General features: G+C 41.6%; 1 protein-coding gene across 3 annotated transcripts in view; it reads right to left on the bottom strand.

The window, feature by feature from the left end:
- The window catches only part of bach2b (BACH transcriptional regulator 2b), a 95249-nt gene that overhangs the window by 12197 nt on the left and 65487 nt on the right, over positions 1 to 17565 (bottom strand). For all 3 annotated transcript variants that reach the window (XM_026142947.1, XM_026142945.1, XM_026142946.1), the window contains one exon: positions 7817 to 9328. In XM_026142947.1, the coding sequence (XP_025998732.1) occupies positions 7817 to 9328 (1512 nt within the window). The remainder of the gene's footprint in view (positions 1 to 7816; positions 9329 to 17565) is intronic.

Genomic DNA, 17565 nt, shown 5'->3' with positions numbered 1-17565 from the left:
TGGGGCTCAGGAGGAAGAGCAATTTGTTGGATTTTATCGAGAGCTCAGTGGTTTGGTCCCTGCTTTGTTCAGTTACACTTTGCAGGTCAAAATGTGAATGGGCAAGATACTATACAACAAGAAAATGTCCCCAACGTGTGTGTGTGTGTGTGTGTGTGTGTGTGTGTGTGTGTGTAGGGAGTTAAAAAAATGGTATAGGATAAAGTTGATTTGATTTCTTTAGTTTCAGCAACACGCAGGTACCATGAGGAGACCTGCCAGCCAAGCTTGAGTGGGACACCTCGATGGATGATCCCCAGTGGGACAGTTCACTGTGGTCTGCGTTCCACCTGCAGAATCCACCACAACCCTCACTTTACTCCTACACAAATGTATTTGCTCTGGAAGTTTCTTTAAAAGATAAAGCAATTTCCTAAAATTGTCTCTAGTTGATACCTCTGGCATAAGTCCGTGTAATATTTGCCTCTCATGTAATCCAAATTAAAATTGGATTTTATACTGGAATGTGCAGTTTATAATTCTGCATGCGTTTAATTAATCCCATCTCACATGCTTATAAATTAGATTGTAGAGTAGAATTTCCCATGCATGCCATTAGTCAGCATTTAATGAAGATCATGATAATGTTGAGACATTCACTGGTAACTGTTCTGCCCCACTCTGAGCACTCTGCAGTGCCACTGCAAATTAAAAACAATATCAGACATTTAACTGTCAAAATAATGAGTTGCAGAGGAAACAGATATAAAGAAATGGGTTGGCAAATAAGAAAAGTGTGTCAAACTTCATCACAGAAAATCCAAAAACAAACCTTGTAGTACTTGACACTATTACTGGGAATGTGGGTACAAAACATCACAACACTGGTTTGCCAGTGGCTAACAAGTCAACATTGCAAGAATTCTGCAGTTTACCATTGGATGCTAAATGTCTCTGTGCTTCCAGGACCTATGCAAAGCCTCAAAGACGAGAGTCACTGGAGTCATTTCTGTGTCCCAGACAGCCCTGTGTTTTTAGATGTATTGCCCGTATGAAGCATGGAAAGCAATAAACAAACATCCTCCTAGTTGAAACAAGGCTCTCCCATTTTTGCCTACGTAGATGTTCTTACCATCATATTTCTGATTCCATTACAACATTAAACTATAATTCCAAAGAGTACTTTATTTCCAGTTGATGCTAATGTACTGCCTACAATTGCCTGGAGATGGTAAGGTAACAAAGGCACCAGTTACAAAAATTTAATGTGGCATCTTATTCATGTACTGGTATCACTATTGCATGCGCCTAAAAAACAGCTCCAAAGATAACATTATGAATGGCAAATCTTTATTTAGACCACAGCCACATCATATCTAGACTAGAGTAAAGTTTCTTTGGCATTTTGCAAGAGGAGCGGAACTGATATTAAGGTCTGTGCATTTCCTGTCCTATTTTATGTGTTGCCTGACAGGAAAAAAAATATCAATGTGCTGATGTATCAGGACTACTTCCTTATTCCTCCCACTAGCTCTGAGATCAATATTTGCACTGCTGTGGCCAGACTACACGCGAGAATGAGCTTTACGCCCACACCACAGCCAGAGCTGGAGGTCTGACAGCTACAAGGAGACAAACTGGGGTACTAATGCTGCTTGCGCCAGATGCATGATACATGCTCAGCTTAGATAGTGCTGCTAGTGGAGATTTGCCTGCACTGTCATAAGCAAATAGGACTGTGGCAACCAACACAGCATTTGAGTGATCAAAATTCTCAGGTCTCTTTATTAACTCAACTAGTGACTAGTCGCGTGGTTCTGGCACGCATACAGCAAAAGAGCTCAAATCAAGACCACTAATGTGATCGCTGCCAATAAATGCAACAATCAGTGACACAATTTCATTTATTAAATATGCTACGAATCTGGCTATGTTCTCCCTGTGTTTGTATGGCTTTTCTCCAGATCCTGGAAAAAGTGAGTGGTCCTGTGAGAGGCTGGCAACACTGTCAGGGGTGCACCCTGCCTCTCGCCCTGTGGCAGCTGGGACACTTTTGTCATAGATGTTTAAGATCGAGCTCACTTTAAACAGTTTGTATTCTGTTTAGTCTACAGAAATGCATTATATCTCTTAAATGATATGCTTGTAGCGGCTGTTATATGTGGACATCAGCTCAGAAAGACAAGCCTACATCTTGATTTCAAAAGTATTTAAAAATACATTAAAAAATTATCTTGATCATTTATTTCAAACATCACAGTTGAAATAAATGGATTGTGCCCTGTGTGATGTGGTTATTACACTGGACACATTATTAATGAAAAAAAAAAAAGGCAGAGTAGTAGTGAAACTGCTGGTTAAACTTTGTATATTTGGTCAACCAAGATATTTTTCATACTTTTGCCATTTTTAATTGATGTTGATTTTTTTTATTTCACTAGATAATAACTGCTTGCTTTGGTTACTCTGATGGTGACAGAGCGCCACTGGTGTGTGGCTAGTTGTGTAGTGCGACTTAAACAACGCCGTACGCTGTATGTTCCAATTTACCATTTGGAATTGAAATGTAATTTTTAGGCTGTTCTTCTGGTTTTATAGCTCAGTGCTATAAATTAATCCCATGTTACAGTGGCATATTTAGCAGGCCCTTCAAAGGCCCATAAATCTGATGGTAGAGGCTGGTATGCATCGTGCAGTGAATGTGATTAACTACTCATAACTGCCAAGCTGCTTTATCTCGCAGCTCTGTTTGTGCAGCAGAACAAAATTCTTTCCACAGTAAAGCACAATCCTGTCATGTAGCTCCAAACCTTGCAACGCACTATCTCGCTCTGTGAAATGAATCACCATGGCAACACTCCACTATCTCTCTCTCTCTCTTTTTGCTCTCAAGTTCAACAAAACCAATTCTGCCTACACTTCAAGCAAATATCAGTGAATGTCATATCATAAGACATGTGCTCTTTTGGAGCCTCCTGGAGCCAAAAGGTCATAAGTTCAAACACTGGAGCAAAAAGACTGTACAATCCAGCTGTCTGGGGAGTGTGTCACAGCTTATTTGAGATATATACAATTTAGTGCTATTAACAGCTACTAATCAAAGGTAAAAAATAAAATAAAATACAATACAATACAACAGAATATTTAGAAAGAGACACTTTGGAGATGCAATGTTTTCACCTAACACAGACAGACAATCATTTGCACTCAAATTCACACCAAACAGCAATTTGGAATTACCAATTAACCCAACTCGTAACATGCATGGCTTTGGACTGTACCCAGAGCCACGCTAACACGAGGAGAACATGGAAAAGGCCCTGACCACACCGTGGATCTAAGATTCAAAGCGAAAATCGAAATTTTGCTTGTAAAAAACAGCATTTTTAGGCCATAAAGTTTTTCTCTGAGAACTGATTTTATTATCTTTCTCTCAGATGGGAAATCTCCTCCATGTTATTACACCAAGACTGGACTTTTTCTGAGAATTAAAGAGTCTATGAATGATCTTTACCGGGTAAACAACAGTTGTCTACATTTAGGAGTCTGGTAGACTGAGGGAGGAGGATGTGAAGGGATGGGGTGGGGTGATTAGAGGATTTGCTGTTATGCTTGTCAGCACTGTTGAGCTGTGTTACGGCTCCATCATGAATGTCACACCTACTCACTTCCAACTCACTGCAACCCCAGACAATTAAAAATTTACTGACACAGGACATTGTAAAGTAGTGGTTGAAATTACTTTGCAATATGCAAAGCTTGGTAGAAGTGTGGCCAAAGGGGGCCAGGTGAGGGTCTCTCACTAAACCTTTACTGTCCGCTATCGTTATCATATCAGTACCATATCATATAAGTGGGTAAAATTACAGATCAGACAGATCTATAAAAAAACTATTCTGTCCTTACGTAAATGAAACTACAACAAAATAACAATTCAGTTTTAGCCTTTGGGGATGCACAATAGCAACTGGCTCAAGGCCCCTTATAGGTAAAGACATTAATACAGAGAAATCCCTAACAATGGGAAGACCTCCCTGAGAGCAAGCACTTTTAAATTTCATCTGGATTAAACAGGGAGCAAATGCAGAGAGTATGGGAGAAACAAGCTCTCTCTTTCAAGTCCCTGTCAGTACCCTCACTCTAGCATTTTGGATCAACTGAAGGCTTTTCAGGCACTTTTAGAAGCTCTTGTGCTTGTTAATAGCAGATGCAAAACAAAATATCTTTAGTTTTGAATATGGACTCCCTCAAATCTGCCTCAGTGTTAGTACCACTGGTGGTTACTCACTAGACATTGGACGTCGGCTAGATGTGCGGACTTGTCTATATATTGGTTCTGTTGGACTACGACCAATTCTGGACATCTGTACAACATCCAAACCAGGTCCACAATTTGGACGTCCAACCATGGCCCAACTTTGACGTCAGTATAATGTTAACCATTTGAACTTTATACCAGGCCATTTTTTTGGACATCATCTGGACATCCATGATAGATGCAGGGAATTTACATGATTAGTAAATATAATATTTTTTAATTTACAAATATTAACAATGTTGTTATCAACATGATACATATGAATATGGATTATTTATAAACAAACACAATTTATTATGTGTTAGCCTGCTAAATTATTCAGTACCCATGTTTCTTTGTTGTTGTTATTTTACATTTTCCTGTTTGTCTTTAACTGGTTTATTTTAATTAATAGTCCAGTATGAACTGGACTATCTGCTCAACAGTCTTGTTGATACACACATTTTTCAAGCTGCCTGTGAGAGGCTGAGGAGATTTCTATTTGAAACCCACTGTGGAACTGCTCACTTTTGTTTTTAGCTCAGGTGCCTGCCGTATCTTGGAGATGTCCGCTGATCACACCTTTACACATAACTGTTTCTTTACAGAAAACATGCCCTCCACCCTCTGGAAACATGGCACTACAGAGCCTATAGAAGCAGTACAAAAATGACGTCTAGAATGAGTCTGTTTGACTTTGAAAAGACGTCCACAGCCACACTTTAGCCTGTACACAGAGGTCGTACAATAGAGGCACTTTGGACACTAATTCCCCCACCTCTCCCCCCTCCATAGAGCCATCACCACCTTCAAACTGTTCACCTACAACACCCCCCTCCTCACCCCACACAAAAGAGGATTTCACACCACCTCCTCCCACCACAACTCTTCATATTCATGAAGCAGATGTGAGGAAGCAGTTTAAGAACCTGAATGCTTGGAAAGCTCCCGGCCCAGACGGCGTGTCTCCTGCCACCCTCAGACACTGTGCAAACGAGCTGGCCCCAGTGTTTTCTGGCATCTTCAACTCCTCACTGCAGGCATGTCATGTGCCTGCCTGCTTCAAGTCCTCCACCATAATCCCTGTCCCCAAGAAACCTAGGATCACTGGACTAAATGACTACAGACCCGTGGCTCTGACATCTGTGGTCATGAAGTCTTTTGAGCGCCTAGTTCTCTCCCATCTCAGGACCCTCACGGCCCCCCTCCTGGACCCCCTGCAGTTTGCATATAGAGCCAACAGGTCTGTAGACGACGCCATCAACATGGCCCTACACTTCATCCTGCAGCATCTGGACTCCCCAGGAACCTACGCCAGGATCCTGTTTGTGGACTTCAGCTCTGCCTTCAACACCATCCTTCCAGACCATCTCCGAGACAAGCTTTCCCAGATGAATGTGCCTGATCCCATCTGCCGGTGGATCACTGACTTCCTGACGGACAGGAAGCAGCATGTGAGGCTGGGAAAGAATGTCTCGGACTCCCGGACCATCAGCACCGGCTCCCCTCAGGGCTGTGTTCTTTCTCCTCTGCTCTTCTCCCTGTACACCAACTGCTGCACCTCCACCCACCAGTCTGTCAAGCTAATCAAGTTCGCAGATGACACCACCGTTATTGGGCTCATCTCTGACGGGGATGAGTCTGCCTACAGGAGGGAGGTTGAACGTCTGGTGTCCTGGTGCAGCCACAACAACCTGGTGCGTAATGCCCAGAAGACAGTGGAGATTATTGTGGACTTCAGGAAGCACACAGCCCCACTCCCCCCCATCATCCTGACTGACACCCCCATCACCTCTGTGGACTCATTCCGCTTCCTGGGTACCACCATCACCCAGGACCTGAAGTGGGAGCCCACCATCACCTCCGTCATCAAGAAAGCCCAGCAGAGGATGTACTTCCTGAGGCAGCTGAAGAAATTCAACCTGCCAACACGGACGATGATGCAGTTCTACACTGCAATCATCGAGTCCATCCTCACCTCCTCCATCACCGTGTGGTACGCTGGAGCCACTATCAGGGACAAACAGAGACTGCAGCGTGTTGTGCGCTCTGCTGAGAAGGTGATTGGCTGCAGACTCCCATCTTTGCAGGACCTGTACACCTCCAGGACACTGGGGCGTGCAGCTCGGATCTCAGCTGACCCTTCTCACCCTGGACACAGTCTGTTTGACCTGCTCCCCTCAGGCAGGAGGCTCCGGTCCATTTGCACCAGAACCTCTCGCCATAAGAACAGTTTCTTCCCCTCTGCTGTTGGACACATGAACAATAACCATATGACTGTTCCCGCCACTAACACATGACCCTACGCTGTGTTCACTGCATCATTCCATGTTTGGCACTGATCACCACCTGCACTCATGTATATATCTTTCAACGTAGCACTCTTAATTCTTATTCTCATGTATATATCCCATGTATATCGCATGCACATATCTTTCTACGTAGCACTTTTAATTCTTATCCCTACTTTTATTTTTTTTCATGTCTATTTAAGTGCTATTTATGACACCATGTTTGCACTGAAGCACCGCAGCAATTTCCTAATGTTGTAAACCTGCTCAACATTTGGCAATAAACCCCCTTCTGATTCTGATTCTGATTCTGATTCGTACAGACGACAACACTAGACCTTCAAGAGATGTTGAACGAAAAAAAGACCTTGCCTGGTGTTACAAAACAACCTCTTCAGTGGACCAAAATTGGATGTCCAAAAATGACTTATAAAAGATGTCACTCCAATGACAGCTCTAAATGTTAGACTCATGACACACATCTCTGAAAATGCATAAAATGCATCTATAATATCAAAGCACGTCTAGGTCAGAGACCGAATGATTAACTAAAGGCGGCAGCTTTATTGCTGGAGAACATTCGAACATAAAATACAAGAAAACTAAACTAGGAACTCAAAACAAGAAGCTCAAACTAGAAAACTGGGAAACAGAGAACCAGAAGCACGGAGGAAAAACACAGCATGGTGAAGGTACAATGCAACAAAGGGCAAGGGAAAACACAAGGATTAAATATACAAGGGAGTAAAGAGGGAATGGGAAACAGAAGGGAAACACAGCTGAGACTAATCAGACATAACGAGACAAGGGGAAGCAAAACTAGATACACTGACATAGGGCACAGAATTTCAAAGTAAAATAGGAAACACAAGACAAGGACAAAGATGCAGACTAGACACTGAGACAGAGACACGACTGACTGGGAAGACAGAAGGAACATGGAGACAAGAGTGACAAGACGAGGAACACGAGAAAGGCAAAGGAACAGAAATATAACACAAGCAGAACCAAAATCCGTGAATAACAATAATCAAAAAATACAACTAAAACACACAAAACACTGGGTCACAGACCCACTACCGTGACAGTTTGTGCTGCTGTAAATCTTGCTTGCAACATTCCTTTTACTACACAATGATTTAATGACCGCTAATGGAGAGCAGGTAAATGCAATATAATTAGTGTTGGTGGACTTGAGTATAATAGTTACACTCTGTGTTAGATGTGAAAAACAATGTTTTATACTCACCTCTGATCCTTGCTCCTGCACGTGGCAGGACTCGCTGTCTCCCTCTGAAAAGGAGCCCGACTCGTCACTAGAGTTGGTGCCATAGGACTGCTCACATTTGATCTTGGGCCTCACCTGGTTAAAAACAACCTCCCCTCCTACACTTTGCTCCTGCTGGTCCACATTGAGACAGCGAGCCACATTAGAGCATGGCGAAGAAGAAAACTCAAACTGGGGCAGGCTGCAGGGAGACCCTCCGCTGCCATCCTCTGCGTAGGAGTATGAGGAGCAGGAGCTGGAAGTTCTGGTGCGAGTCTCACAAGGCGGTGAGCGCGGGCATACTTTGATTGGCACTGGGCAGCTGGTGTTGGGCCTAGGGCGGCACAGGACTTGGGGCTCAGAAGAAGTGGTGCTGGGACAATAGGACTGGGAGGTGGGTAGGGAATGGCTAGCTCCAGCCCACAGCCCCTTTGTCATGTGCTCAGAGAGCTCAATCTCCAAAGAGTTCCCAACAGGGTAGGAATGCGCTGGGTTTCCCAGGCGATTGCAAGCCCCTGAGGAAAATATGACACTGCGGCGGTCGATTTCAACTTCCTGTTTGCAAACCCCATCGCAGGAAGTTGATTTGTGGGACAAACTAGCAGGAAAACCATCCACCTCTTTTGGGGATGCAACAGATAGAGCCACCTCCCCAGTGAAAGGGCCTAAGTCTTTTGTATGATCTCCCTGAGAGTTTCCTTTGTCCTGTGGGCAGATAAGTCTGTTGGCGAATAGCTGCTGTGACGTGTTGGGCAGACTGGAGATGTCAACTCCTTTCTTGAAGAAGGCTCGCAGGCAGGAAGGGGACTTGGGTCTCTTGGTTCTTTCTACAGATATAGGGTTATCCATCTCCATGGCTATTATGACATCCGTATCCCTGGCGTCCTGCTCATCCCCTGACAGGCACAAAGGAATGGCCTCTTCCTCTGCCTGTGGTTCCACTTTGATCTGTGCCAAAGGCAGTGTGCCCTGATTTGCCACTGCCCCACTAATGGTGGTCTCCTTTAATGTGCTTGGAAAACCTGAGGTACTGGTATGTGAGGAGGAGTCATTATTGTGCTTGTTGCAAGCCCACTGGTATTTCCGGTACTTGGGGCATCGCGGCAGATCCGATGCTCCATGGCGATCGAAATCTGGCCGGCTATCTGTGAAGTTACCAGGCATAGCCATCGTTAGCCGATCGTTGTCGGGGTCTCGACACGAAGTAAGGGCATCTGCACAATGTCGGGCCATGGGGGAGGTGGGCCTTTCTGCTTCTGATTGCATGTTCTCATCCTCCAAGTTATTTGCTTCTCCTGCCACCTTGTGGCAAAGCAGCAAGCCGTCCTCCTCACTGCGCAGCTGAGCTTCCAGGAAGCGAAAGCATGAGTCCTCGAGGTTGTGCATGCGCAGGAATTCAGCACAGCGGATGACCTCCTGAATGTTTTCTCTGCTGAGTAACAGCTTAGCAGTGTAGGCAAACTGCAACAATGGGGCGAATCCTCTGGCAGTGACCTGCAAAAAACAGGGAAATTGCCAGCATTACTATCAGCGCAGCTATTGTTCAGAGCACTTGGAGTGTGGTGAGACAAACTGACAGCTCCAATGACATACAAAAACACTGCAAAGTACTGGTTAATCTTTTTATTGGGCCAGCACTGAGCATTCTATACAGAAGTAAAAGAAGATCTGGTGCTATACTGGACGTAGGTACGTTGTGTCCATCTTTGTGCTCATAATACCAATCTGTGGGACATTCCAGCATCAACACGTCTGCTCCACAGTCATACAGAGTTGGCTTTGCCTACAGTCCTGCTACTGCTGTATTTGCAAAATTCTTATTTGCATTGAGATGTATAAACACATGCAGTGGTTTATGTTTAGTTACCTATTTTTACCCTTGACATGAGAACTATAAAACAAAGAGATAGCTGTACTTCAAAGCTATATGATAGTAATTTTTAAAATAATTAGCAATGATCTTCACAAACTGAACAGTAGATCATAGCGAAAGTTTCAATATTGATAATAAATTAATACTTTTTGGATAATAATACATAAAAACACTTTTCCTTTCACATTTTGTATGATTTCCGCCTATTCCCATTGTCACTATGTGGCATTGGCTAATAGAGGGAAGCTTTCCATTCCATGTTTGTATACTTTATGGAGATCAGCATTAGATTCACACTAGGTTGTGTTCAGCTCTTTACTCTGGCTCTACCAACCAATTCCTGCAGGTTTATCCCAGGTTAGGTTAGGTACATGCAGGTTAGGTTACTTCACTGGTGACAAACACAGTGAAGGGAATGTGATAGAAGCTACTTTTGAGTGTCCATTAATGTAAAGTCTTTAGCAGATGCTTGTAGATGAAAAGCATGAGTAACATAATATGGGTTTAATAAGCCCAGTGTTTAGTTGTTTAGCTGTCTTTGCTGGGGGAAGCAAGAAGCTAAATTACCCATGGTATTCGGTGTGCTCGAATAGCAGTAGCTTCCAAAGGTGCTGCAGTCACTGTCAGACACCCCAGAGAGCAGCAGCAACAATCTGTTTTTTATAAGGACTGTTGGGGAAACTGCTTTGACTACCAGTGGCTTAACACTTTACACTGGACTGGTTTTTATATGGCACTTTTCTACTCTTCCAAGCATTCAAAGGGCTTTATACAAGACACCTCATTCACGCCTTTAACACAAGAACCTTTTTTTTTTTCTTTTTTTAGCTTAAATGCTTTCTAATATTCACACACATTCACACTCCGATGGAAGCATCAGAGAGCAACTTGGAGTCAGTATCCAGCATCTAAGGATATTTATTAGTAGAGTGGAGCAGCCAAGGTTTGAACCACCAACCCTCCGGATTTTGGCTTACCCAGGTAACTTCACCCTGGGTTTTCTGCACTACAAATGTGGTTCACTTCTTACAAGGGTAGATCCCCATGGATTTTTATTCTTTGTTTTCTTTTTTCTTCTGTTGGCGGCGAACAAATTTATAATAATTTTATTGTTCGTTATGATCCAAAAAAATGACTACTGTACTTGCTGACCTCACATCAAATTTGTACTAATTTGGAACTTTATATTTAGTCTTTACTCTCAAACCCTAAAACAGCACATAGTCTGCAAATGAATGAAGAAGAAAATAAAAACTAAAACTGTCCGGAGCCGGTCATGTTCAGAATTTGGATTTAAAATCAGCTGAAAGAACCAAATTTTCTATGATTCTTTAAAAAAAAATAACAGTATAAAAATACGTTGTTGCACTTTACCAAAACCACAAAGTGCACTAAATGTGGTATATTAATGCTGTGTTCTACTGAATTCTACTTACCTCTTTCATACTCCTGGCAACAACAATACAGCAATACCTAACCCTCCTAATCAGTCACATTCATTTCACTTTGATGTGCGACAAACCGAGGTGATTTCCATGTCTCTTTTATCAGGCTGTGGGACAGTAAGCTTCAGTGTTTCAGTGGATCCACTTTACATTTTCAGAGCACTTTACATCACCTAAGAACCTAAAGCAACTAAAGCTGTTCATAAAAAGTAGTTCAAACAACTGTAAGAATATCAAATTGACAATGTACTTGTAATATAAACTAGATAGATAGATAATATAATACAATAAATATAATTTACCAGCAAATAATGCCACTCAACTGAGTGTATTTCAGACTAAAAGAAAAAAGACACATAAAACAAAAATATTTAACTTTAGTTGTTCATTATGTCCATTACTCAGTTAGCTACTCTGCAGAAAGAAGTCCAAGTAGGAGCAGTGTAGTATGTACATGTACATATATCTTGAGCTCATTTGTTGTATGGAATGAAGAAGATACAAACTGCCATGTATCGGGGTTTTTATCAGTCCAACAAGTACGAGCTAGCAGAACAAATGTCAGAGAGAGTCTTACTCTTGCTTTGGATTATTTCTTGTTATACTACAGACCAACATATTTACAATTTAAGAACTTCCTAGAGTTTTCTAGAATTTTCCACTGCTCACATCCACATAGTTTAAATTAAAATTAGTGATATCTTTGGCACACATCAGTGATAAATCAGTAACTATTTTAGGTTTCAGGTTCTTAACTAAGGACACTTTAGCATATAGACTGGAAAAGGTAAGTCTACCTCATGAATTACAGCACAAGTATGTATTTTTTTTATTAGTGGGCTATACAAACTTGTAATCAAATGTAATCAAACCTGTAGAAAATATAGAAACCATACTAAATAAAAAAATCAAATGTTTTGCTGGACTTAGTATTGTATGTTTGATTCTTTTCTGTGCTTATTGCTTAGATGGTCAAGTTGGTGTATTCCCTCCGTGTTTTCAATTTTGTTTATTTAGTCTCAGTGTGTTTATTTTATTTACTCAGTGTTCCTGACGTTTCCTTCTACGTCATTCCTCTATGCTAAGATTAGTTTTGCGTCTGCGTTCTCCTGTTTCATTATTGCTTCTTGCTTCCTGTTGTATTTTGGTGCCATTTGTCATTTTTGCATTGTGTTTATGGTAAATGTATGGGTTCTTATACTCATACTTCTCTACTCTACTTGAGACCACATTAACCAGACCACATGCCCAATTAATCCATTCATACCAATTTATACAAGCGCTTTTTTCTACACCTATTTGCTTTCTATCTACATTTATACTCTGATAAAACCATTGGGGAGCAACTCGGGGTTCAGTACCTTGCCCAAGTATACTTTAGCATGCAGACTGGAGCAGCCAGATACTGCACTGCTTGTTACTGGTTTGCGATTGATAACTAAATTTTATATTTAAAAAAAGATTGTAATGAAATGAAATACAGTGTAAAATGTTTATTTCATCACTAAATATATTAATGCAGTGTATGTTTTCAATTAAAGTTTATTACAGGTTTCCAAAAGATAATCCTTATTTGGGATTTTATGGAAGTTACATTTTGACTATTATAACAATAACATTTCATCTTTCATGGATCACTCTTCCTTAATTAAAACAAGTCTCTCTTACGACTAAATGACTTCACACTGTAAAAGCTCAACATTCTTCTCCAGAATTTTCAGCTGCCTTTTGCAAGTTTGACTTGCATAATTAGTTTAACTGAGTTTCTCTGTTGCTGTGACATGATTACAAATAGTCTTGTTTATGATCGATAGATATAAGTGTTTAGAATATGAATACCCATTACTTAGGTTACACCAATAATTTATTTTTAAAGTTTTTTTTTTTTTTTAAATGTGCACATTATCACAGTTTTCAGAAAAAAAAACACTGCCCCAATGGTAAAAATTAGGACCAATCATTTAACTTGGCGGCTCTGCAGCTCTTAAAGATACATGACCAGCTGTCACAAAGTCAGTATAGTAACACATTAAAGCAGCACCTGGAGTATTTTCCATCCACCTGAGGAAGCCTGTACTGAGAACAAGCACAAGTACAATCAAAAGAAAGATACATATACAAAAGATGTGTGAATTCTATAATATTTTAGTTTATCTGGTGACTTCTAAGACAGGTAATGGATGATGGTTTATCCTTTTCAAAAAAAAGGTGTCTGCTTATCAAAACTTCAGCACAGTCCCAGAGTTGTCACAGAACTTTCAAGGGTCCTCAACACTGGATTAATGTAAACAGTTGGTGTAGATGTAGTAATAGTTTTAATAGTTTTAAGAAACAAGAACACATTAGTCAGGATATACCCTTAGTTTAAGAATATATCCTGTACCTGCAGGGTACAATGCAACTGCGTCTGGAAGCTATCCCTGTTTATCCAGTCTCCAGATGCCTCTGCTGCAATGCGCCTTAAAGTGGGTTCCTGCTCAACAGACTTCTGAGCACAATCACTGACATCAGTCATTGTTAAAAGCAAACTGCTGATGCTGTATCTGTGATGGTGAGTGTGCCTCTGCTAGAGTAAGTGTGAGTGCGTTCAACTGTGACAGATTGGGGTGGAGGGAGGGGCTTTGACTAGACTATCTGCTAATAAGCACAGCACAATTAATAAACAACATACTTCTGTATTTATCCAATAATGAACTTCAATAATGACAGACTGTGTGTCTTTTACACTGCTTCCGTTCTTGTTGCATCTTAAATCATCTTGATGACAGTATGTTAATTTCTGCATTATAAGGCTACTTTACAGATTTATTATCATAAAGTCACAATTCTGTAGGATAAGAACTTATCTGCCATTGCAGTGAGATAATTACACTTGTAAAAACTTCAAGGCAACAAAAACAAACCATGAACCCTACTCAAACCTCAAAAAGTAAAATAAAGTGCTATATAGATGTATTGTTAAAATGTTGGTTTACCTCCACTTTTGTGCTTGCTGTCTGCTCTGGATGTGGCAGGATTGATTTCACTTTTGGCCAAATAAAAGGCCAGTTTTTTGTTGGAACAATCTGCCTCTTGTGTCCTGCACCTTTACACTCTGCACATCTGCTGTGATAGTGGCAGCCTAAGTGAGGCTGAGTGGCCGGCCTGCTGCATTAACAGCAAAGTTGCTGGAGGAAAAGTGCTGAGTGAACTAGGAATCTATTTTCAGCTAGTATCAGCAGCTGCTGCCTGCAGGAGCACATCTTTATGTGTGCCCTGCACCATATGTGATTACTCCACTGTTACAACCAGCACAGCCACTTAATGAAGGAATGTGTAAAAGGAGCAACAAAGGATGGATGGAGGGAGGGAATAGATACTGAAGGTATATAGAACTAGCACAGAAGAAATGAGATAAAGAGAGACTGTTACTATTGGTAACTAGCTGTTAAAGGGAGAACAGTAGGGGAGGGAAGAGAGCTTCCTTCTCACTGGTGCTGCTAGCAGCTGAAAGTCATGGTAAGTGTACAACTTAACACAAAGAAACAAATTAATCAGTGCAACAGACTGGGCCCATTTTAGGGTAACAGCCCTGCTTTGCATCAGAAGTGGATAGATCATACATTACAGGGCAGAAAATTACAAGCAGTGACAAATCATACACACACGGACAATTCACATGGCACCTTTAGGAAACCTGCCAAATATCCTTTCATAAACTAACAATAGTACACCGGCTCTCTCTCCTTCTGCCCTCACCCTGCACTTGCTCTTACTTTCCTATAATTTATTCAAATGTCCTCCAGTGAATTCCTGCATGTCATGCATGTTAATGAGGACATGGCATAGCATCACAATGAGTGTTTCCCCTGCAAAAGAGAAAAACACTCCATCTCTATTGGTGACAGTAGCTTTTGAAGGAACCTGGCATTATTCTCTGTGTGCTCAAACAAACAGTAAGAAGCCCTAATGGAAATGAAACAGGCCCTTTACTGTACGCTGAGATGACATAAGATAAATCTGAGAAGTGGGAAATTGAGATGGAGATGGAGCACAAAGCTGCAGCATAAACGAATACAATAAAACTATGCTTGTACCTTGCTTTTAGTTTCACTACCCCTTGTCACATTATGAGATTTAGTTCAGCTGTGTCTTGTTTTCCCACTTCCCCTGATAGTCTGCTCAGAGATACTGAGTACAGCATCTCTGTAATTCTGAGACAACTGGTAGCATAAGGAAAGTGTCATCCTCAGTGGCAACAGAAGCTCAGACGTTCCTGGTGCTGAGCTGTGGGGAAGTATACCTCCCCTGACACTGGATTAAATCAGATAGTGTATGTCTAATCTGCTGCCAGTACAGCTTACAGTACAGGCCAGACACTGGGAGGACATGACCTCACCTCCACTGTTTAAGACACAGCAAGATTGTGATTATAGTGTTGTTTTCTAAAAAAATGTAGAAAACCGAAATAAAATGCTAGGAACATGACATTCAGCAAATGTTGTTTATTCACTATGCTTCTATAGAATACTTGCTTAGCCCAAACTGATGGAATGCCTGGTTATGGAGGTTAAAAACAAAGACCATAAACGTGGGGATTATACTCCTCTACTCTCCCTGGCACACTCAAAACAGCATCTTAGGAATGATACGTCTTTGCTATATCATTTCTCGTCCTGGCAGAGAAATTGCCCAAAGTGCCAGTGTAGCTTTAGTCCCTTTGCGCGTGTTGCGATGCAGTTAGGCAGTATTCTCCTGAACAATAGGTGTCATCACTCTTTGCTACCACTAGCACTTTGTCCCGTACTGCCTGGCAAAGGACAAAGGAAAAAGCTGTTGGCATATTGACTACTTCTGCCGGTTGTGCACCTCTTGATTTTTGTAACTTGACACATTGTCCTGCTGCTATCGTAGCTGGGTTGAATACATGTTGATTTTTACCAGCATTTTAATGATATGTCAATACCAATTGCGATCGTGGCTCAAGAGTTGGCAGTTCATCTTGTAATGGGAAGGTTGCCAGTTCGAGCCCTGGCTAGGACAGTCTTGGTCGTTGTGTCCTTGGGCAAGACACTTCACCCGTTGCCTACTGGTGGTGGTCAGAGGGCAGCCAGTGTCCGGCAGCCTCGCCTCTGTCAGTGCGCCCCAGGTGGCTACAATGTGGCTGCCATCACCAGTGTGTGAATGTGTGTGTGAATCGGTGGATGACTGAATGTGTAAAGCGCATTGGGGTCCTTAGGGACTAGTAAAGCGCTATACAAATACAGGCCATTTTACCATTTACCAAAGCTCAGAGATTCACAGATTAAACAGAGTGAGATGTTGCAGCAGTTTGAAAAGATGAACATTTGTGAATGGTGACACTTCTTGTTGAGGGCAATACTGCAGTGGCTACCTGTGGCACAATGGCGAGCTTAGATTGATTTGTCTGGGTGTTGATGCCTCTGGTGGCATTTGAATACAACGGGGCCCAAATAGAGGCTCCCTGCTGTATCGAGGGGGTTGGGTGAGCACTACTCCCACTGAAGCTCATTCCCGTAAAGCCGCCTCTTCATCTCCTAATCCCCATCTTTAAGGAAGGCAGGGGTCTGTCTCTGGGCTCTTACTACCACCATCTGTCTAACAAGCTATATATGTGATTGTTCAGCGCCGGTGCTTGGTATGGGGTCAGACTGTGTGAGGCACCTTCAGATGCATTTTGCAGATGGAGTCCTTGATCAAGCTGAGTTGGTGGATGGAGTACCTCAAGACATTTTGCCTTGTAAGTGATTTAAAAAAACAAACAAACTGTAGGCAACAACAACTACTTGGTAAAGCTTGGAAAAAGATGACTGAAGAGCTATTTGTAGTCTTATTCATAAGAAGCAAAATCACAGTGGAACATAATGCTTTTCTGTTCCAGAAGTCACACAACACTGATTTCACCAAACATCTGTCTTTGCTTTCATACCAAGACAGTCAGTTATTGGCATTGCTGCAAGAAGTTGCTTTTAAGGACCAGGTGAACAAGTGTCATCTTAGAGGTGGGAAAATACTGTAACAACAAAACATTAATGTAATTTTCTAGCTGATCATATACTGGGGCATAACTATAATGCCATCTTGCCATAGGCTACAGTAGAGGATGAAATATTCTATGAATTTTGATGCGTCCAAAACTCTCTCAGCCACAGACAGAGTCAAATTTAAACTACGCAAATTTATAATTTCTACATTTATAAGCAAACAGACGCTGCTAATTCATTTCATTCATGGCTCAAAAATGACAGAACCAGTAATGTACTTGGTATACTGCTTGTTTTGTTTTTACTCTCCCCTTATTTTACCTTGACTTGCTGGTTAGGTTTAAGTATTGAAAATGAAAATGTAATGATGTACTGCACATTATTTTTATTTTAAATTTCAAGTGGCATAATGTGAAGCGCCTTGAGGCG

The sequence above is a fragment of the Astatotilapia calliptera genome, chromosome 15 (genome assembly GCF_900246225.1).
Source record: "Astatotilapia calliptera chromosome 15, fAstCal1.2, whole genome shotgun sequence".
Classification (NCBI taxonomy): Eukaryota; Metazoa; Chordata; class Actinopteri; order Cichliformes; family Cichlidae; genus Astatotilapia; species Astatotilapia calliptera.
Note: the sequence above shows the minus strand (reverse complement) of the source record. Positions and strands in the feature narration are given on the sequence as shown.